At 36.6% G+C, this 24191-nt stretch overlaps 1 protein-coding gene across 2 annotated transcripts in view; it reads right to left on the bottom strand.

Annotated features, from left to right (window-relative positions):
• Positions 1–24191, bottom strand: part of LOC113066942 (protein FAM19A5-like) — a 43768-nt gene that overhangs the window by 5522 nt on the left and 14055 nt on the right. Inside the window, exons 1-2 of one of the 2 annotated variants that reach the window (XM_026239083.1) lie at positions 22241–22793; positions 11229–11378 (exon numbers count right to left, since the gene is read on the bottom strand). In XM_026239083.1, the coding sequence (XP_026094868.1) occupies positions 11229–11378; positions 22241–22331 (241 nt within the window). In that variant the 5' untranslated portion in view covers positions 22332–22793. Of the gene's footprint in view, positions 1–11228; positions 11379–22240; positions 22794–24191 lie in introns of those variants that run through there. The other variant, XM_026239082.1, reaches the window with a different exon arrangement.

Below are 24191 nucleotides of genomic sequence, written 5' to 3'. Positions count from 1 at the left end.
AAGCCATTACATTTTATAAATGTCTGGTCTTGTGTTAGGGATTTGTCAAATTGACATACTGTAATAATGATGCCCCCAAAACCCTTTATTTCACATTAAAATACTCCGCTATTTGGAAAACCCCCAAGATCCCACCTCTAATTCATTCTCTGCCTGTCTCGGGCAGGACATCGGATCACTCGGCCTCCAGTGATGCATTACACATGACAGACAATCAACATTTGAACACTTTAAAGAAGTAAAGTCAACAAATCCACAAACAGCAGCCGAAGAGAGTCCTGTCAGCACATCACATAGTAAGCTCTCAGACTCTGTCTCTAATGAGCTGTCCCTCATCTCCTGCTATTGAGCATTGAGACTGTCACTCCATGGATACCAAACAGATTATGACAGAGTGCACAAAGTGCTTCTGAATCAGTATCAAAGAACTCTATGAACTTAGAGTTTCTGGTCAAAGGGGCACAAATGCAGACCAAAATGTGACATTGCCCAGATAATGATTGTACTTTATGTAACTGAATGAAAACCTCTTGTTTTCGCTTAACTCAGATTCACAATGCAAATTCCTTTTATTGTTAGATGCTGGAAATAAAATCTATTGAATTATAATCTGATTATTTGAAGTATCCACACGTTAACAGTTTGAAATTAGAAAAAGGCAAAACAAAGATCAAAATAATCCCTGCAATCAATTCTTGTGTGAAGATGTTCTTGCTCACTATTCATGCATCTCTCTTTGCTGCTGCAGACTGCATCTAAATTGTGACAGATCACTGGATACCTCCATTATCACACCTAAAATGATTTCGCTCTTATTCTTTTTTTGTACACGTAAAATATATGTGACTTTCAACTATGGCTCTGTGATTTACTAATATTTTATCATTAATCAAAATTATTCAATACAAAACTGCATTTTCTGAAGGAAATATCAGAACTTGAAAGGCAGCACATCAATATCTAGTAAGTCTCTCTTCTGTCTAACTTTCTTTTCAAGATAAGCTTTACATGAAAATGACTGCACAAAACAACACTCTTCACTGCTTTTAAATAGATGCAAGAAAGAATATTAGAAGATATTCTGAAGATATTATAAAGAAGATATTTTGAAGAAAGTTGGTAACCAAACAACCTTTGACTCTCATTGTATTTATTTATTTTTCAGTTTCATATATATGGAAGTCAATTGCTACTGTCAACTGTTTGGTTACCAACATTCTTCAAAATATCTTCTTTTGTGTTCAACAGAATAATTTAATACAGGTTTAGAACAACATGAGGGTGAGTATATGATGACAGTTTTGTGTAAACTATGCCTTTACATCAGACACATTATTCAAACATTTATATGAATATGCAAATTAAAAGCACATTAAAAATCACAAAATGTTGCTTTGCATTCTGAATATTAGATACCCTACATGCAAGCAATGTATGGTCAAATTCACTTTTTTTTTTTTAAACCTAAATTTGATTTTTATAATATGGTCTTTATGATGTTCTGAAGAAAGGTAGTTCCAGTCCTCAAGGCCCTGTCATTCCTGCCCCAGTTAAGACTTTAGCTGTGACTGATGACCAGTGTAGAGGCCGGACTCAAGATTTATCGGGACAATAAATGAGATTGGCTGCTCATTGCAGCGGACTGCGATTACTCAGACGTTTGGCACCGACGAGAACATCAAACATCTGTCTATACGTTTTTACAGCGAACACAGCTTGAGAATTCTATATGTTTAACATTGACAGTAATGGCACACACTAGTATTCAGATCAGCCCAGCTTACAGAGGAAATGCCCATAATTTACAAGTAACACATGTTGTTGGTTAATAATGAATTCATGAGCTTACATTTCAAACAGTTTCTAAGCCAGGCCCCTTCTGTTCTTAATGTTAAGCCCCCCACTGTAATGCAATCAGTGAGGGGAATTTATGATGTAAGAAATTGGCTAATGAATTAGATGTGAATAACAATGAATTGTTTTGCGTCTGTCGTTCTTACAATGCCATTACACCAGTATTGTCTGTGCTGCTGTTCACAAAGCTGCTGAAGCTTCTATTGCACATAAAATCAACTCAAAAACAAACATGCAGTACAATCAGTGGAGTGGGATTCACGAATGGACGAGTCTTATGAACCAGCTCTTAAAGGCGCAATATGTAATTTTTCTGCTTTAAAAATAGCAGAAATCACTATATCTATGTTATATATATTTTTTAGTTGTGTACTTACATCATCCCGACAGTTTCCACAAACTTTCAAATCCGGAGAAAATTATAGTTTAATTCGAAGACACGGCACGTTTCTTTATTTCCGTTTTGTCGCCCGTCTATGACGTCATATAAACTTTGACCCCTCTAGTTTATCTAACTTCCTGCGGAACCGCCAAATACAAAGGCGAACAGAAACAAAGATGAGACGCAGAAGTAAAAGTAGTAGCCTTTATCGAGACTATTATATTTTATATTTATATTGTTTATATTCGTATTTAAACCTCAATCAATAACTTAGTTATGGATCATGATTATGCTTTGCCTGCACGTTCTGTGAAGCGCAAACGCACGGGTGAAATAAATGACCCGAGATGGTTTTGGGACAAGAGAAGCAACAAGACACGGGTAAATATTGGAGTTGCATTTCCAAGATGGAGAGAGCTTCGTGACAAGCTGAAACTACAGAGAGATGCCGAACTCGCTTGCATTCTGATAAACAGGTATGCATCCAGTCAGCTAACTTTATCTATCCGTATATTTTGTGAAACGATGATGTCTTGTGTAAAACGCAGACGGACAAGCTCTCATGTAAATCTACATTTGTTCTATATCTAGCTGAATAAAGTAGCTTCAAATGCAGTTCTCTAACTTGTTCGATATCATAGTATAACGTAATTATAATTATTAACGAAAGGCGGCCGTGTTTTTTAACATATATTACTACTAGCTAGATGGAATATTGATTTGATAAGGGTCTCATCGGTCTGGCTGCGGTGCCTTCTACAAACGCAGTTAAAGGCAAGGTTATGAGTAGACTGAAGTTGTGCTCAGGTGGATGTGCTGCAGGATGTGTTTCCCATACATTTATTTATTTTTTGAGACTCGCCACAATTTTAAAACTGATCTTTTTTCAAAAAGACTTCATTGAGTAACGTTGCGTACCTCACGTTTAATAATAATAATAATTCCTTACATTTATGTTTAAATATCAAAACGAGGCACAGGTGTTTTTATATCGCTGTATTTCTGAAGGAAGACTTGTATGTTATATGCCTGATAGCAGCGTGTGAGCGTACCAGCTCTGCTTCGTTTACAGCTGTTACTGGGGAAACCTCTATTTCTGGCGCTTTATGTCTAGTATCTAGAGGGACTTGGCTGTTGTTATTGATTCTATTTGGAAGTCTACCGGAAGTTAAGTTATGTCCACAAAAGCGCTCATGCACAGTAACGTTTGTTTATGTTGTTGCAGTTGAAACCGTCTATATCTCTCCGTTCGAAAAGACGTGCTTGTCAAAATACTAAGTTAGAATGAGTGAGGAATGATAGGGAGCGACATGGCGCGTGTTCCAATGAACAACAACTCCCATGAGCCTTACGCTCTTTCCAGACGTCATCAAAGTACGTCTTATGTTATTATTTTGATTGAGTGACCCCTGGTGGCCATAAATTCCATACTACACGTTTAATGAATCTGACTCAAGTTACTGGTTTGAATCAGTCTGAATGAATCTGAATGAATCTGAATAAATCACTGGATCTGTCAAAAGCACATAAACTCGCTGGTTTGAATGAGTCTGATGAATCCTTTTTTAAATGAACAACAATGATCAATCAGTTTTATCGGTTACTGGATAAACATCTGCGCCAATTTATTACTTTTAGTCATACTCGGCTAAAAATCAAGGAAGGAAATGATTAATACATTTGGATTAATCACCAAATGCACAAATATGTGTACAATGATAGTCCTCCCCACCATAATTGATTCTAGAAAACAAAATGAAGGTATCTTTGTGAGAGGATGTTTGTGTAAAAGATACAAAAAGAGTCGAGGTGGAGTCAAGGCGGAGAGTCTGTGTTATCATGGGCACACCTGCAGACACTTAATCAAAGGGCATGCTAATTTTTAGAGCATTGTGGAAACACAGAGGATGCATTATATAATTAGTTTCTAGTGGGACCGCTTACATCAAGTCTCTGTATTTATTTAGTGGGTGAACCAAATAACAATATATTTTGTGTCCAAAAATATATAACGCAGCATGCCAGCAATGCAACTTGTATTGAATGTAAACAATGTGAACACAACAATTGTAGATTTTGGTGTCCCCGACGTGATATTCCCCATATAAAGCGAGCTCCATCCTGACTCTGTTGTCTTGATTGATGGTGCAGAACTTCTCAAGCCACTCCCAAATGTTTTGGGAAGCCGGTATCCCATTTGTAATGCTGGCACATAGACAACCGCTATAGGAGCAGATGCTTTTGAATGGACTGTCTGAGGTCAGCCCTGACCTATCACATCCATCTAGGCTGTGTGACTAGGTAAACATTACTAATCCTTGGGCTGACATTCTGAATTCGATTGTGGAGTCAAAGATTTGAGATTACTGCAGGTGCTTGGTGAGCGGGACTTGATTATCTTGACACCTGGTTGGCGATCACCTTGTCTAATTGTTAAAATGCTCTCCTTCCTCTGACTTTCGGCATAATTTCCAGGGCATATTCCAGCTGTCAGCTCTCACCTCCCCGCTACCACCAGCTGAGGGAATTGGGTTCTGTTGCTGTCACTTCCCAACCGCTTCCAGGCAGAATCCGCAGTCCCTCTTGAGTCCCAACATGCCGCAGTTTAGCTTTTCCAGACTGATGCCATATTGATGGCAGATCTTTCCAGACCACTTTGATTTTGTTCTACATGAAAACTTTGTGACGGTTTCATTTCCTGTTGGTCTGATGATAAATTCATTTTAATTGCCATGTCGACGTAGTTACCCAAGACGTCTTAACAGATTCCACAGAGCAAACGCGGCTCTGCTTTTCTTGTTACTCGTTCTACATTCAGGCGGTTTGCAGTTTGAACTGACCTGTTACTGTACTTATACAAGTGAAAATGTAATTATACTACGAACATGAATTAAACATAATTTCAACCTGGTTTCATGCCAGAGAATGTGTTTTTGATTTTTCAGTCTTATTCACCGATACACTGAATGCAGTGTACAGGTTTATATATATCACTGTTCAAAAAAAATTTTCTTTTTCTTTATGCTTTTCAAAGATTCAATTATTTGTTTAAAAATACAGTATAAACACTAATATTGTGAAATATTACTACAATTTAAAATAACTGTTTTCTATTTGAAAATATGTTAAAATGTAATTTATTCTTGGGATGGCAAAGCTGGATTTTCAGCATCATTACTCCAATCTTAAATGATCCTACAGAAATCATTCTGATATGCTGATTTTTCTTCTCAGTAAACATTTATTATTAGTATCAATGTTGTAAACACAGCTTAATATTTTTATGGAAATTCATATTTCTTTCAAGATTCTTTAATACAAATTTCAAAGGAAACATTTATTTTGAACATTTGGAACATTTATTAATATCTATAGTATATGCGTAATATATACAAATATGCTCTTAATATACTGGTAATTTGACTTTTTTATAACAATGAACATTTACTTCAGTTTGTAAAATGTCCTGACTCCCCAAAAATGAATATTTTAATTTGGATTCATTCATTAAAGCTGCAGTCAGTAACTTTTGACGCTCTAGCGTTTAATAAACAGAACTGCTTGCATCTTGCGGAAGAACATCATAGCTGTAACTACTTCTCTCTGTTTATGTCTATGAAGAATCACAAAGGTACTGGGTTACTCCTCTGAAGCAATCTAAAATAGTCTGAATATAAACACTTATTATAGGTGTACCCTAGTGATTCAGGACAAGCTAAAAACACGGTTTGGAAAATGGATTCATGGTGTACTCGCTTATTATATACATTTTGTAAATCTTGAACACAAAAAAGTTACGGACCACGGCTCTGATTGGTTGTTTCTTAACCGGGAGCGATGTATTTCTGTAAATGGCAATAGGACCACTGGGAGGAGTCAGAGGAGCTTGATTATTTCACAGATTATCTGTCTCATATTCTACTGTCAGGACATAATGGCATAAAAATTTGAAACATAAACTTTGCATTTTGTATGTTTTAAACTAGATTTTTCTCTTTTCACCACAGAGACTCTTATTTATCACTGAGCCACATGTGATCAACAGTGTCATCTTGTTTTGTCTTCAGTGTGCTGAACACAAAAGTCTGCTCACCTTCCATCAGCGGTGCATGTTTTCTCAGTGCCTGCTATCGTGCGACTAAAGCTGCCAGTCTTAGTACTAATACATAATGGCAGACATGCTGGCTATTCTTTCTCAGTATCAAAACCTGTCTGATTGCCTGCCTTTTATCAGATAAAGCCACAGGGCACAGAACAAGATAAAACAGCAGTGTTGCCTCATTCGAAGAGATTGGGCTATATTTAGCAGAAGCTTTTATCCAAAGAAACAAAACAACTAAAGAAATCAATATTTCTTTAATAGCTTCAGACACAAAGAGTAGCAAATTCCACAAAATTAAAAGTGAGTGGGGTGCATAGTTAAACGACAAACAAGAGTTTGAAAAAAAAATTGTCATCGTATGCAGGGGGTAAATTGTCAACTAGATACACTGAGATTTTATTTTTAATTCTTAAAATTATATCTGAAGAGCAGAATCCATTGGCTGCTATGAAATAACTGTATTTTTGAAAGGCCAAAGCCTCAAGACCTCTGCACGCACCACTGGAGAAATTGTATCCGGCTGTCTTGTTAGAAAATGCCAACATAGAGTGACTGATTTTCATTGTCAATTTGGTTTGTAAGCCATGAGACAATATTCCAATAACTGCAATAAAGAATTACTGAGGCACTTTTTTTCTGCTTGCATCGTTCTGTTTTTGCTCATTTTATGTTTGTAATCTTTATTGTTTACTGGATTTACTGTGCTATTTTGGCTTTTTTATAACATTTGTTCAGCCAAGGTTACTGATTGGCATGCAGTGTAGCCCACTACAGGTGATGTAAGGTCGTAGAAACATGGAGGACTGTGTCTTTCAAAAGCAATTACTCAAGAACACCTACTTTCATCTGGCCACGGAGAAACTCCTACCTTACGAAATATGTCTTGAAATTACTCGGGTGTCATAGCAACAACTGAAGGCAAGAAGACATATGACCACATGAAGATAAGTGCAGGTCACGCTGAAAACCAGTCCACTTAAGACTAAAACTAAATTGAAGAAAAAGAGAACACAACCAATGTACTTGCAAAAGCTGTAAATGGCAAATATAATTAAAAGTCTCTCATCTGCTTCTTGGATACAGTACAAAAGCAAGCTGAAGTGAATGTAATGAAATAAATGGACCCTGTATTATGTATTTCCATGATGTTCACTACGCAGCTGTATTCCAACACAAACTAACAGTGAAATTAACATGAACAAATGAGTCTAATGAGCTAGTCCTTTTAATGAATCACTCAAAAAAAAAAAAAAGATCTGAATCAGTCTGACAAATCCTTCACTTAATGAACTCAATGAATCTGTCAGAGCGGTTGGAAAACATCTGATTCACTAAAATAACATCTGACATACTGAACTGCAAGTCATGCCAGTCATGTTTGTCTTGAAATGAAGTTGTGCATTTTAAGTTTAGTTTCTCAAATTTTGAATAGTCCTTTTAAAGGGACAATAAGTAACTTTTTAGGTATTTTATTATCTAAAATCAATATTTTTATTCATAAATATGCCCTCAATGGTGTACAAATACCTATGCCAATGTTTAAACTAATCCTTGTAAATGAAGAATTTATTATCTTTATATACATGGGACGGGTAGGTCGACGGAGGCTTCCATGTAGTTACGCCATCTTGCAAAACTATAATAGCAGAGAGGGACAAAAAGTACTAAGCCAACGCGTTTCCACAGCGCGTTTTCGGTTAGAGCCAGAAACGCAGGTGCAGAGCAGTGAGAGGCGCTTGAAACTGCACCGGCAAGTTTAAAAGTCTGGATTGCATTCTTATTATGGACCATACATGTGCCGCGCCACAGGAGAAGAAAACATAGTCGCCAAAACAGTCAAAAATAGAACGTAAAAGGAAACGTGACCGTAGATTACAGAAAACAAGAGTTAATGTCGGGGAAGCTTTTTCTAGGTGGAAAGAGCTAATGCTGGATAAAGATTTCAAAAGAGACACTGAAGTGGCCAGTTTTCTTCTCGACAGGTAAGTCACTGTTACAATCTATATTATAATATTTTTTTTATATCTAACAATGCATATAATTCAGAAAATATAACGAATAAATTAGACATAACTACTAATTACAATATTTCATGTTTTCCACAGTCAGTAATTCATACTGTAACATTCGTTTGTTAGTTGTCATGTTGCAGTTTGTTTGAAATAACACACCTGTTCACCTGAAGGAAAACTCGACGAAGTGCTATTAGAAGACATCCTGTCAAAGCTTTTTGGTACATATCGCCTACCGTAGATGCAACGCGCATTTGAAAAAGCGAGGCGCTGGAGAGAAAAATTAGTTTGAAGGCAAAATACAATTTCACCACTAGATGGGAGTAATTCCTACTTAGTGCCCCTTTAAACACTTTTTTTTTGGTGGGGGGGGGGGTAACTCAAAATGAAACTTTGTGTATTTTAAGACTTTAGAAACGTAAGTCTGTTCATATGACAACCTGTAGTCAAGATTCACCTGTCATTTGTTTTATTGCAAAAGTCTGAAAAAAAACATACAGCACAACTAGCATTATCATTCATGAATGAATGACTATAATGAATCAGTGCCTTTAGTCACTCAAAAAGACTTCAGTCTGACAAATCCTTCATTTAATTAACCCACTGAATCTGTCAAAATGGCTATTAACTAGGGCTGGATGATTAATCGAAAGTAATCGAAATCGAAATTCAGAACCTCTAACCGACTTAATTTTCCCATTTCGGTTATTTCGTTTTTTTTATCCTGTTAATACTTCCCCCTTAAAAGCATACTACCGTGTCTCTGCCCCGTTCAGTCAGTGCCATAAAAGCAAAACACGGAGCTGAACGCCGGTTCAACACATAGTGATGGCGTGCGAGCGGTGAGCCTTGTGTCTTCACTAAACTTCGTCAGTTGTATTTGTTTTATGGTTTGGACATTCAAGCGCTTAGATGAACGGATGTGTATTATTATTTCGAGCTCCCATGTTCGCGCAGCTGCATTGTGGCCCGAAAACTCATAGCTGTGAAGATCGCGCACACAGAAGAACGCAAAATCTAGTTGTCAGCACTGTCCTGTGATTTATTACTAAAGTAGCTTAGAATCTCAAAACTTATTATAGCATATTTTTCTACTTTTGAAGAAACTATGCAATTTACAACCCATAGCTTCACAATAATATAGAGACAGTAATTCACACACACAATCACTCGTAGGCTAATGGTACTGTGCTATCTTTATCTGATCTTTATTTATCTCTTACACCGAGCAATAATCTAAAAGAAATGTTACGAACATAGATAAAATAACTGCTGATAGTGAGCTATGATGTGAGATCGCGCTTTCAATAGGAAAAAATATCCCACCTTTAATAGTCGATCTCAACCGTCTGGCTGAGACCAGTCTAAAAAAATTCTTAGGACAGTTGACAGAAAGCTGCTGCATGTCGTCATGAAAGCGCATCATTTTCACGTGTTATTAAGCCTTGCCACTTGCCAATTTAACCATTCAAAAAACTTTAAAGCATTCAAACACAAGATGCGGAAAAGCTGAACTGAGCAGCTGTTTACTCGCGCTGTGCTCGCTGCACATGCAGAGAGAGAGAGACGCTTCTCACAGACAGTAACACTGAACTGAGCTCTCCATTGCGGAATTACTAATGCAACTTTTTCACACCACAGACTGAACACTATTATTCATTGATTGGTAATTGGCCAACGAAGTATTGACTGTTGTCTGAAGTTTTGTTTGATTGAAATCAATTACATATCTTTCTATCAAAGTTATTTGTTAGTTAGTTAGTTTTCTTAACTATAGCATATAAACTGATAATGTGAGAAATGTTGAAGTTGTCTGAATACATTTTGGTTTGACTGTATGTTTAATTTTTACAGTGCTATTTTACATTTAATTATTCGGCTTCTGTACCTGGACACTTACAAACTTGAAAAAACGTAAACACTGTGTAAATAGCACTAACAAATAAACAGAACGAACATACAAATTAAACACTTTCAAACAGGGCCCACTGGTACAACCTGAACCAGGGACCCGCTGACCCCAGCTACAGCACAAACCTTGTCAGTGAACTATGAGGGCAAATCGAGGTAATCGAGGTAAAATGTTCCATTCATCGAGGTTTCGATTTTAGGCCATTATCGTCCAGCCCTACTATGAACATCTGATTCACTTACAGAACACAACTCTTTCAGTCATGAAAGTGAAGCTTTGTGTATTTAAAAATTTTAGAAACTTAATTTTGTTCATATGAAACCCTGTAGGTGAGATTCCCTTTGCAGAAGATTGATACTTAACAAAAACAAATGTACACAGTCTGATTCACTGATTCACTGATTTAAATTATTCCAGCGAGCCAGTTCTTATAATGAATTGCCCAAAAAATGAATTACTAGTTTGAATCGGTCAGATGAATCCTTGATCTAATGAACTCACTCAATCATTAACATCTGATTCACTGAATGAACATATGATTCGCTTACTGAACCACGACTCGACCCGTCATGCTGGATTCAAAATGTAGATTTGTGGATTTAAAGATTAAAGTTAAAGAAGTTTTTCCATTTGACAACCTACAGTCAAGATTCACTTGTCATTTGTGTTTACAGAAGTTTGCAATTTAAACAACACATGGCAGCTCGGAGCTAATCTCACCAACTCTAAATTTCCCCAGTGTCCGTCACCTCGTAACACATTCCACACACGTGACCTCAGGCACTGATGAAACCTGCAGCAACATCCCAAATCCTGTGAGTGACACTTCAGCCACACTCACTGAGCAGCGTAATCTCACGGATCAGACTGGAATCTGAAAGCCCCAGCAATGGATGCTCTGGTGGGCTTAGAGGCAGTGGCACCAAAGCCTGGATGAGTCCCACCTCAACCCCTCCTCATTCTTACCATCCACACATGCTGGACTGGCTCTGGTCGTGCCGGCAATCTGGCCCTTCCTGCAGGCACACCTGGCCGTCTGCCGGGCGATGGTCCTCCTTGGCTGACTGCTGTCCCTGTCCAGAGTCATGATTTCACATGTACCCGCCGCCAGCTGACCTGAATGAAGGACAAAGAGTTTAGAGAAATGTCAGTTGGGCTTTTAAAACCACCAGGATTACAATCAAATCTTTAAGAAAATGTGCGTGGTGCCAAAATCCCTGCTACAAGGCTGGAATGATGTGGCTGGTTGCCAGGGTGTTGCTAGGTGGTTACTTACATGTTCTGAGTGGTTTTTAACTTGTTTCTCTTTGTGATCATTAGGGTTTCATTGGTGGTTGCTAGGTGGTCACTTGCCCTAGTCAGTAATTCTAGTTCCTAAATATGGCTCAGGTCTTGGGCTGTATGATTAATCAGAATAAGGCTACAAATTATTTAAATAATTGCTGCCATGGGCAAAGCTAGCTATGAGGTCACAGATGTCCAGTCCTCTGTAAATTTGACTACTTTGTCATTTAAAACACATCATGTCTGAATGTAAGGCTAATTCAGTTTAGACAGTTTGGTAGAATTTTTTGTGGCCGTGGTGTGAAAATGATGGAGAAATAAACATGTCGCTGCGAGACGCTGGCAGAGTGAACGATGCTTGAGGGAGTTGTGATAGATGACGTGGGCGCAGCCTCCACTGTGTTGCCAGATCCAGCTAATATATGCATCTTCGGCCTTATCTTTTCCTCTTAATTTGACACTTAGAATATAGCGCAGGTACTAGAGGTGCTGTGGGTGCTGCAGCACCCCCTGCTGACAGCTCTTTCACTGCACAGGAATTTAGGATTACACAACTTGAATTTTTTTCTACGTTTTCAATTTTCCACATTTGTTCATAAAATTACTTTTAAGATTATTTGGTTTTTATATGTTATTGACTTTTGGATCAGAGAGCTGTCCATCACTGCCTGATTCGCTGCCTGTTGTAGCCTCAGAATTTGCTAATGCTCAACACCATTGGTTTGAAGCACTGTCAGAGCTTTGAAAAGCCTTTTTACCACGCCAATAAAGCTATATGAATCTGAATTTGCCAGTCGCTGATCGCAATGCAGATTTTTTCAGATTGAAGAAGGATACATTTCGACCACAGCCCGTCTCTGTGCACACTCAATTATAATTTAAAACAAATATTTATTTTTAAAGACTTTCATGTGTCTCATCGCACTCAAGCTGATTAACAAAATGTTTTCTCTGTGTCCAGATTTGGTTGCAATAATAATAACTGACACTTCAAATCAACATTTAAATGTCTACTTTAACTAAAATTAGTCTTTAATAATGTCTGAAAGTAATAAAACTAATGTGCTTTATGTCTTTCTTAAGTTCTCTCTCAGCAAATGGTTTTTATTTATATATATATATATATATATATATATATATATATATATATATATATATATACACACACATAGTGCTATACAGCCATCTATTTAGAGCAACTGGAGGGTGAATAAATGATGACAGAATCTCCATTTTTGTGTGAATGGTCCCTTTAAGTCCCTTTAAAGATGCAACATACATGAGTAGGGAACCTCTGGTAGTAGTAGTATTGTGTTCTACTATATGTGACGAGTTGGGAAAGGCTGAGAGTCATGGCTAGTAGAGTTAATAATAATGCGCGACACCTGCGCCACTCATCGGTCTCGAGTCCCACAAAGGAGCTCCGGAAGGATAAAAGGAGGAGTGACGACAGTAACTGCGTCTCATTTCGGAGGCTGCGTCCTCCGGATGTCACATTTGAAGGCTGCATACGTCATCGGGCAAGTCTCATTTAAGAAAAGTAATCATAATAAGATTGACTGTTAATCCTTGTGATGTTTAAAATGCTATAGTTTATTTTTTACTTTGCAATTTAACGGTTACTTTTCTTAAATGAGACTTCCCCCGATGACGTATGCAGCCTTCAAATGCGACCTCCGGAGGACGCAGCCTCCGAAATGAGACCCAGCAAGTGAAGGACAAGAGAGGACCAGTCCTGGTGAGCGCCGCAGGTGTCGCACATTATCATTAACTCTACTAGCCTCGCTCCGTTCCCACGACTCTCAGCCCTGCCCAACTCGTCACACTGTACAATATGTCAGAAATGAGTACTCAAACCAACATCTTTTGTAAACATTGTGGATACAAGTCATACATAATTTGCAATAAATAAATAAATGTTATTAACCATATTATGAAAAGGAATTATGAACTTGCGTCTCCAATATAAGCACCGTAGCGCACCGTATGTGTAACTAGCCCACAGCTTTGACAAAATAAATGTTTTTTTTTTTTTTTTTTTATGGTGCTGAGCTGTTAGTTTCCCTACTAATATTGTAGACTGAGGCATCACCCTTGTTAGCAAACTGATGGGGACCAAGTTCTGCTGAAGCTGCACAATGCAGTCATTGTTCAATGTTCCTCTATTATCCTGCACCTGCATAAACATGAACCTACATACATGCTCTCATCAAGCCAGTGTAATATGCTGGATATGGACCTACGATGATGAAACATAGTAGTAGCATGTCAGCAGAAAAAAAGCTTGATGAATCAGGGTGGGCTGCAGATCTTCCAAAATCCCCACCATAAGTCCAGACAGATAAGCGGTGTACAACCTCTTGAGAGAGTGCTTATGTTAGGTGATGATTAAGCCAGCGCAAGGATGCCTCATCACCCCCAACCCCCTTACAAAGAAAAATGTTAATGTATATAATTAGGTTATCCATTGCCAAGCTTTCAACAGGCAGTCAGTCACTGGTCATGTTATTACCTGCAAGACAAAAATATATACATCTAACCACTACCACTGATCATGTGAGTACACAAGCTATCTCTCTTAGGAATCAAACTGAATATTAGTTTTGTTATTACCATACATCAAGTAAGCAATTTCACAATTTCAACCTTAAATAAAAAATAGAATAGATTATGATGATGATAATGATAATAACAAAACAAAACAAAAATCTTAGGGCAAATAATAATTATTAAAAAAAAATTGACAATAATGACAACTATCATTAATAGTGTTAATGTATAATAATAAAAATATCAATAATAACAAAGAAATTAGAATAAATAAAATAAGAGATAAAAGCAATATTAATAATTTATTGTTTTCTTTCTTTCTTTATCCCTTGATGTTCCTGCATTTTTTTTCCCACTGTTTCTGTAGCTGTCTGATAAAACATGGATTTGATTCCCAAAAGTTAAATACAAATAATAATAATAATAATAATTGTTTTTAAATAAACACTAAAATCAAACTAAAAAGGTCATAGATGTTATTAAAATTAAACTCCACAGCCAGAAATTAAATAGAATAAAATAAATCAAAATAAAGTAAACTGTTGACTGGGGAGGCTCGAGTTCCAGTTCAAAGTAAAATATGCCACATAAACAGATACAATCAGTCTGAAATGATCAAGGATATTAGTAAAAGTAAACTAATGTTCATAACATTGTAATCCAAACCCAGTAATAAAATAAAACGACTAAATCAATTCTCTCTCTTAACAGAGGAGATAGGAGTTCTCCAAGTTACAGTACGTTTCATAGTTCTTCAAGCACTTTTATCTCAGAAGATCAAGGAAAATTTGATTCCTTGTGATATGGACGCTTTAAACCCCATCTACACTACAGATAGAGGCAATTACATTCACTACAGAAGAAAGCGTCCAATCAGAGAAGTGTGTCTGAGTATTGCAATCATTAGCAGTATGTAGTCTGCGAGCAACTGTGATATATTGTGGTCGTGAGTGACATATGAAGTGTTTGTCTGTAGCACATGATGGAGTATTGCATCTTCTTGGCTAGATACAGAAGTTATTGACATGTAAATGTTCCTGTATCCCTGTATATGTATCCAGCTCAAGTTTGATCTACAGTGTGTGGAATGGTTCGTCTGACCAAACATGCATGAGCTCCACCACAAACGATGATGGATGGCGCTTCCACCGCCACAGACGCGGCATCAGTGCAGAGCTACTGAACCTAAAAGCACATCTAGCCAGATTGGTTTGGTTTGCATTTCTGTTGTCTACACATAAAAAAATACAGTCGGTGTCTTTTTTCTTTCTTTTTTTTTAACATGTATGAGCATAGCTGGAAATCTTGTTTGACACGGGCGGCTAGAGAAAAGAAGACATAACTTTCAGAAACACATGGAGTGCTTGCTCTCAGCCCATCACCGATTCATCAGGATGTGAAGCAAGCCCATCGCCTTTATTTACACCCAATATTTCAAGCTACATTTGAAACTGAGACAGAAATATTGCGAGTTTGTCGGAGCTGCCAAAATAAACACAAAAGAATTTGAAGGCAAGTTCTCCAGACGATCCTTATTGCAAGCATCTCCCGTCATAAAATACCAAGAGAACTTTCAATTCAATCTATTTTTGGCCAACTCAGTTGCTGGAGCGCTTCAGTGATTATTGGAACATTTTCAAAGGGTGATTTGATTTTTTTTCACCTCTCGATCTGTTTTTCTCTTCTCCAAACATCATTTCTCACTCTTCTGCTCTTTCTCTCTCTCTCTTCGCAAAATCAAAAATCAGCATTCCTCCGAGTTACAAGAATCAGAAGGCATTGGTCTGGTGTCTGCTATAATAGCGGTCTGCTTTCTCTCTCTTCAAAGACTCCAAATGGAACTGAAGCTCTGAATACAGTGGAATCGTTGTTATGACAGGCCAGATACCTCAGCATTACATCATCACAGAATATGATGCGAGCGCGACTGGCAGGAAATGAGAGCGGCGATGTGGGTGGAAACTCCTCGTTATCAAAGTTGCTCTGAACTGAATAATGTATTCTTCTCTGATTCTGCAGATGTGGGACATGGAAGTGAAAAATAAATGTTTATGTACAGAGGAATCATTTTGGATGTCTTGCTGCTTTCTTTTTCTCACAAAATACGTGACCCTGTCTGTGAAAACCCAGCGGGAAAGTCATTTTTTTGTGATTTACTGTTTACTATATAAAATCATCCTTCATAAAGATGTAAAGAACATTCTGCAAATTTGCAAATCTTACTTTCATCTACAGTTAAGAATGAATTGCGAATACAGAAACTGTTTCAAATGATTTTCTACTGTTGAATTGTCACCACAGTCTAAAAGAAATTATGACAAAATAACCATATATCAAATGCAGGAATTATTTAGTTTTTCTGATGTTGCTAGCTAATAAGGCAAATTATTTTTAATTATTTTTGTTATAATGTGTGTGACAGAGTTAACATTATAGACACATTATAGAACATAAATACAGAAAAAAAAGTAACTGAAAATATATTTATACAGTATAGGTTGGTAAGATTTTAGATTTTTTTTGAAAGAAGTCTCTCACCAAAGCTGCATTTATTTGTTCAAAAATACTGTAAAAACAGTAATATTGTAAAATGTAATTAAAATTGAAGGTATCAGTAATATGTATATGTGCTCATTTTGTGCTGAATAAACATTTCTTATTTATTATTATTGAAAACAGTTAGTTATTTGATAAATAGGAAGTTCAAAAGAATAGTATTTATTTGAAATATAAATCGAATTTAATGCATACTTCGTAAATAAAAGTATTAATTTCTTTAAAAAAAAAAAAGAGTAAATTCCCAATTTTTCTTTTTTTTATGTAAACCTAATTTTGGTGACACAACTGCGAAACCTTATAAATATATATTTTAATTTCCTTAAAAATTTCTTCTTTTAAAGATACATTTTCCTATTTTCATAAACACTTTCGGTTTTAGGTGGTGAGTCACAATGGAATTCTGTCATTTTAATGTAATAACAAAAAGGGTAAAATGGTATTTGTGTTAAGAACCTTACAGTGATCATCTCTGATTAACATAAAACTTGCAAATATAGCAACTTGCAAAACTGTTGGACGGGGAAAAAAAACATTATTTTCCAGTCCTGTCATGTTTGACAACACCCAGCCCTTCTCTCTCTTTCTCCGTGGCGCCCTAGAGGTCAGCCCCACTCCAAAGCTTCACCATTCATCTCCAACTTCAGCCCCAAATAGGCCGTAATGACTTGGCTCTGATAGACGCTGGAGAGAGAGGAGTCCATAGAGCCATTCATGGAGGCTAATCAGCATGCCAAGAGCAAAGCCTGGCTCTGCAGTGACTGAATGCAGACTGTGAGCACCCCTACTTTAATCTCTCACTCATTCATTCGGCCCTGCCGTGGCTTTAGGACAAACCAGACACTGCCTTATCTGCTGTTTCCCGCCACCTTACCTTGGCCTCCTCCTTTCCTCCATTGCCCTTTTTTCTCCTCTTCATCCCGTGAGTCAGAGTAAACAACCATTATAGTGTTAGAACATTGAGCTAATTTAGAGGAAAACACAATTAAACACACTGAATGGGAGATAGAGGTATTAATAAAGCGGGTTCACCCCAGGACAAGCCATTATGACATAATTAACACAGCAAGAATGCTAGTCGACACTTTGCTAATGGTCACAGGGCCATAACGCTCTGATAAGCTTCAGATTTGCTTGCATTGTTCTGAAACGCCTCTAAGTGCTGCAGCTTAGACGTGTTGAGCGGCGCAACTCGTGATAGATGATACTCCCCCCCTGTCTGTTTAAATAGCCCCGCTGACAGCGAAATGTCTGATTCATCTCCAACCTCTTCGAGCGCTCTCCGCAGGATCTCCTGTATACTCCAGTGCATGCGTTTTAGGGATGAAAGAGCTGCCAACCATGCATCTCGGAGATGGAGACTTGCTGGCTGTGCTGATCTGAAATTCAAAAGCTATCCTTTACAGGCTGTCAGAAAAGTGATGGAGTGAAAAGGGAGTCTATCATCAGGGGACTGATGCTGGACTCCACCAGCGCCACACCACGCTATCAGCCTTCATTTTCATGCCAAGATCGTTCAGTTCAATTCTATAACCCAAAGCTTTATGCTGCGCTTATTGCTTTGCAATACGAGTCAATTGGCCTAATTTGACTGTAAGATGTTTTCATTAGGAAACACCAACAGTGACAAAGGCATATATGAATAATGTCTCGATAGCTCGGAGGCTCGATAAGACAGGAGTTCTGAGAAGACGATTAAGGATATTGCAGAATAATAAGATATTAAACACAGCATTGTCTAAGATGGAGATTAGCCTAGGAAACCAGGAAGTCAGATTCGAGACAAAAAAGAGAAAGGTGAGATGAGACAACATAAAGTCTTGAATGGGCAGAGAGAGCTGATGAAATTTAACTAAACACAAACCAAAAAGTTTATATAATGCAGTGCAAGTTCATTATTTTAATGTTGTGACTTGAGATGAAACAAGCTACAATAAATATCCAATAATTTGTTTTAAAAAAATAATAAAATTGTATCAAATTGAAAAATAAATGTATTTATTTTATATAATATCATAAATATTGTTTTGTTTTGTTGTGATTTTTATTATTTTATTAAAGCTATTCCTATAGCTTGAACAGTACACCGCATAACAACTGGAAAGTCTTGATTTTACTCCCAGGTAATGCAAAAACGAAAAAATGTAATACCTTGAATGCAATATCAGTTACTTGAAGAGAAAATGTAGAATATAAGTCTCTATTTCCAAATCGCCTCCATCTCCTTGCAAACCCAAGATCATGAAGCAGAAAGACCACTTGAAGTCAATTTCAAGACAAAAAACAGAAAGGTCAGATATGAGACACAATAAACGCAATGAAATGGTCTAGAATGGTTTGGTTTGAACTACACAATTCAATGAATGTATTTTATGAAATAAATGTACATAATAAATATACAGTTTATATTAAATATATATTTGTATAAAATAAAATTAATGTATTTATTAATAAAATAAAATGTATAAATAAAATACTTTTTTTGTATTCAGATTATGCATACAGCTGCTTAGTCACTTTGAAATTAAAGTAAATTAAAATGTTGAATGTTTCCAAATCCTACTCCTCCTCCTTAGAGACTGTTGCAAGACCATAAAAATACAGAGTACAGCTTTTATATTCAGTAGACAAAATTATTGCAACCTGATATTGAGGACTACATCCTGTATCATATTTTAGGTTAAAAAAAAAATCCTTCCATTCAGCCAGTTGTTATATCATATTATCAGTTGCCAATAACCTGCTTAAGAGCTAAGGATATTTTTTCTGGGCAGTATATATCCCTTTCTGTCACCCTACACACCTATTATCCTTGTGTAGATTGGTGCAGTAGTCAGAGGGAGGGTTGGCGGGAGATGAGGGTCTCCTTTAGAGTCAGTAATGACAGTCAGACTGAGATTGGATCTGATGCCAGGTCAGTCTGGCTGGCCTTTGTGCTCAGCAGGCAGCCAAAATCATTGCTTCCTAAGTCCAGTCATACTAAAAAGCCCCTGCAAAGTGTGACTGCAAGATGTCTGCTTGTACAGACTCCTGGGGAGTGCTTTAAACTAATTTATTTAGAATACTTCAAACTTACGCAGAACACTTTAAGATACACAAGCCTTCCACAGGCCTGCCACAGTGTTACACTTTGTTAATCACTCCATGGTTTTAGTCTGGCATCCATCCTCTTTCAAGCTATTTCCATCAATTAGTAACTGCTGGGGAGTTCAGGGGGCCACAGTAATGGTAATCTTTGTAGCCAACTGTTCATTTCAAAAGCTTAGCGGTAGCATTTTTGTCATCATGACCTGAACTCATTGGTCAGGAGAGATTTTGTTTAAACTGAACATCCTTTCACAATTTTAAAAACTTTTCTCATTCTCTTTTTGTATGCTTTTTTTTTTGTGTGTGTGTAATACTTCAAGACTACAACATAACTAAAGGGCCAACCGAGACCCAAAATGGAGCCTTGATAAAAAAATTAAAAAAATCTATTTAAAAAAAAAGAGCTTTAGAAGCTTAAAATATCATAGATTAAACACTTTAACTCATGTAATATGACATATTTCAGAGTGAAACAGAATATTAAAAATAAAAAAGTAAGGTTTCATTTCATCCTTAAAGAAAAGTGTCTTTATCACATTAATGTTAACCTACGTGAAATTGCACTATTAGCAAGACTGTAAAAAAGTGATGTCAGCCGAAAAGGAAAGTTGCTTCATTAGTGAAGCAGGTTTTCTTAACATGCAATGCTGACTCATTCACAATAACAGCATAAATGTGTATTTGGACAGTAAATATGGTCAATTTGGATTTCATGTTAGCTTAGTAATTTTAATTGTTCATTGTTACAATCAGTCCTGATGAAGGGCTATTTATAAAGCCACTGGACAATCCGTTCGAAATTAAGCATAAATGAAACTGGCCTAAAGAAGAAAATAAATGGAGAAATGTTGGACAGTGTGAGCTGAGGTCTGAGGTTGGTGCATTATAATATCAAACACCCAACGCAGCACTAAGTCTCTGTATGTAGAAATGAAAGCGTTTGGGCAGATGCCTCCTGCGGTTCTCTCTATCACTATGCTGGAGGTCACTGCTCTGTTCCTTGGCACTTTGTGGGAAGCAAACCCATGCATTCTCCAATTATTTTCTTTAAAAGCCCAGTTACTGTGGTAACCAGGCCAACATGTGTTGTTTGCCATGGCGGCAGGCCAATTCAAACCTTTAAGCTGTTCAAAGCAAGCTCACACATAATGGGTGACTGCTCTCATGGTCTCAACCTTGCACCTATACGGATATCACACACACGAAGAGCTCCAAACATAACTTAATGATAGCATTGCTTCACTTAGACGTTCATCAGTTTCTGCAAAGGCTGATGATCAAAATCCAATTCCAACTCACCTTTACACTGTATTTAAGAGTTGTAGTGAAAATAATCTGAGGTAAAAAATAACAAATTACATTGTGCCTTATACTGAAACTCTTATTTAACATGGATCAATTTTATGAGGCTTTCCAGAGCATATAGAAGATAAAAAAAATGTCAGATTGAGGTCATCTATCTATCTATCTATCAGCGACTTGGAATATAGTCAGATGTGTCTAGGTTTCTTCCGAGCATCACAGGGTATCTCACAACACAAGTACACGAAAGATCATGCACAAGTTCTTTTTCTTATCAATTCTGATGCCAGATAAATGCAGATGCCCATACACTGGCAGAACATATACTCCATATGAAACAGATATATATATATATATATATATATATATATATATATATATATATATATATATATATATATATATATATATATATATATATATAAACAGGTCATAATCTCTTTAAAATGTGTTTGTATTGTAATCGACTTTAAGAAATTCTAACATGGAAGCAATATGTTACCCTGCAGGGTTAAAATAAATAAATTAAGTAATTTTAAAGAAGTTAATCTACCATAGCTATCTATTTATCGATCTAAAATTACAAAACATGTAATTTTACTGCATAATATTCTAAAACATTAAAAATAACATTTCTGAATTAAGTGAAAATGTACAATTAACAAGGCTGGATACTTTTACAATAGAATATTGTTGAAATTCATTTTTTTAATCAAAACTTAGAAACCACCTTATAATTTGTGGTGAAAGGTACTCCCACAATTCCCTACAAACCATCTCAGTTACAAGTTTACAGCATTATTTTAGTGTCATTGGTTTTGATATCTAGGTATGTCTTTATGTAGATGTAGAGGCCTATTTTGATGAACCCAGTGATCATGTGGCCTTTCATTGCACCACCTGTACAATTATCATCACATTTTACAGTAACAGAGATTTGAATAGCTCAAATACATTGGTATATTAATATTATATTGTTTAATGACATATGTGCAGTTAAGAACTGTAAGATAACTTAAAATGCGCAAAAGTCATCAAAATGTTGTAACATCATCACTATATGTTTTCATGATAAAGTTGTGACAATCACAACTTGTTTTTCATTAGAATTACTTATCTTAAACTTTTTATTTATATGTTTTATTTCTGCAAAATGCATCGAATTCTGACAAAGACCGTTAGTGTACTGTACGGCTTACCTTCTCCGAAGAAATGCGCTTGAATCAAGAAAAGCAGGAAAAAGCCCAGCGCCGCTCCCGCGAGCGCCCACGCCACCCGGAGATGCTGCATCTTTCTGCTGATCAGATGCGTTTAGAAAAGCACATCCATCCCGGCTCGACACTTTAGAAAAATTCATGCGGACGAGCCTCTGCTGATGGTGCGTAACTGCTCGCGCGACAGGTTTCTCTTCGGAGGGATTAAAGTTCAGTGCGAGAGAGTTCCAACGCGGCATCTGACACTTCGTCCCGTTATCCGCTGCATAGTCTCTCGCTCACTGATCGTCCCAAAATATTTAGCAGGCAACGCGCCGCATGTCTTCACACATCCACTCGCGAGCCTCGTGCTGCATATACAACTGTCGCCCCCGGAATTCTGTTAAAGTCCAGGAAAAGACCTCACACATGTCCAAGCGCGGGCGAGGGGTTTGTAGTCTATTGCGTCGTTCAGTTGACACGCCGGCAAAACTGCGGACGCGCGGCGCGGTGCGTCCCGTCTGAGCGTCTCCCGTTTAACTGAGGCTGCGGGTCTGCACGCGAGTTTCGTCTTGGTTGAAAGTCAACGTCATCACTGTTAAATCTGTCAATCTCCGGGTGAGCGCGCGCGGAGATATTTACAGTATGCTTACCTACATGTTTTGTTACGAAAATGCCCAAATCTAATTCGAAAATGCATGGGTCCAATATTGAGATATATTTGTCTATTTTTCAATTTTTTTCCTTTCTATTTAACAGTTCAGGAATAGCCTACCTAAGTTACGGCGTAGCCTATTTGATCTTATGAAATTCACATTTAATAATTTGCTGTTTGTTTGTTTGTTTTTTTTTTTTTTTTTTTTTTTTTTTTTTTTTTTTTATCAAAAGTGAGTTAAATATTCTGTTAATATTCTACACTGTATTTTTTCTTCTTCTTCAAATTACTGTAAAAACGTCAGATGCCAGAACTTTTCCGTAAAAATTCAGCGATGGTCTTATGGTATTAAGCATTTTGGTGACTGTATATTCTATTTTCTAACTTAAATGTTACAGTAATAACCTGTTAAATGGTTAACGGTAAATTTTCCTTCTATAGGCTATACGGTGAAAAACTGTATTGGACATTACATGTACTTTTACATTTACATTTACAAGTATACCATTTTTAAAAGTGAAAAAAAACTGACCATGAATTGACATTCCTAAAATTCCCTGCATTACATTTAAAAAAAAAATGGTATTTAGTGTTTCTGTGAATGAATGTGAGCACCTTCTATGTATGTTATTATTTAAAAGCTACTTGTGATGGACTTTGAAGGACTTTGCTTTGGTTCATCGTGTGACTTTCTCAGCAACACCTGCATTTGGTGGTTAGCAGTATATTACAAATAACAGTAAAACCTAGAATGTTGCTACCATCTTTATTACGGTAAAATTTCGGCAACTACAACTGTCATTTTTAATCATAAACTTAAGGAATATTTTTTACAGTGTATGTAAGTGGTACTGATAATCTTTTGTTCAATGGAAGGCCACAAATTCAATCACACAAAAATAAACACACCAGGGTAAAATATATGGCTCAAAATAATATTAAATTAAATATTAACATAAATGAAAATCACAAAACCCTATGTAAAAAAATAATAAAATAAAATAGGGACCACCATTTTCAATGGTGTTATGCATGGACAAAAGTAGTTCTCCTTCTTTAAAATATATAATTTTTTGTTACACGTTTTCTTTTTATAATTTTAAGTGAATTTTAAAGGGTAACTCCCACAGTTTACATATGTAAAACAAAATTGGTTTCTTTCATTTTCCATCTTATATCTATGTCCATGATTAAATATAGGCAATGTTAAATATCACGTTGATGTTCAGATTAAATTTAGTAAGAAAGTAAATATCAAGCTTCCATAGGTGGTGCTTTTATCTATTACAGTACACACCATTT

Source organism: Carassius auratus, chromosome 50, assembly GCF_003368295.1.
Source record: "Carassius auratus strain Wakin chromosome 50, ASM336829v1, whole genome shotgun sequence".
Taxonomy (NCBI): Eukaryota; Metazoa; Chordata; class Actinopteri; order Cypriniformes; family Cyprinidae; genus Carassius; species Carassius auratus.
Note: the sequence above shows the minus strand (reverse complement) of the source record. Positions and strands in the feature narration are given on the sequence as shown.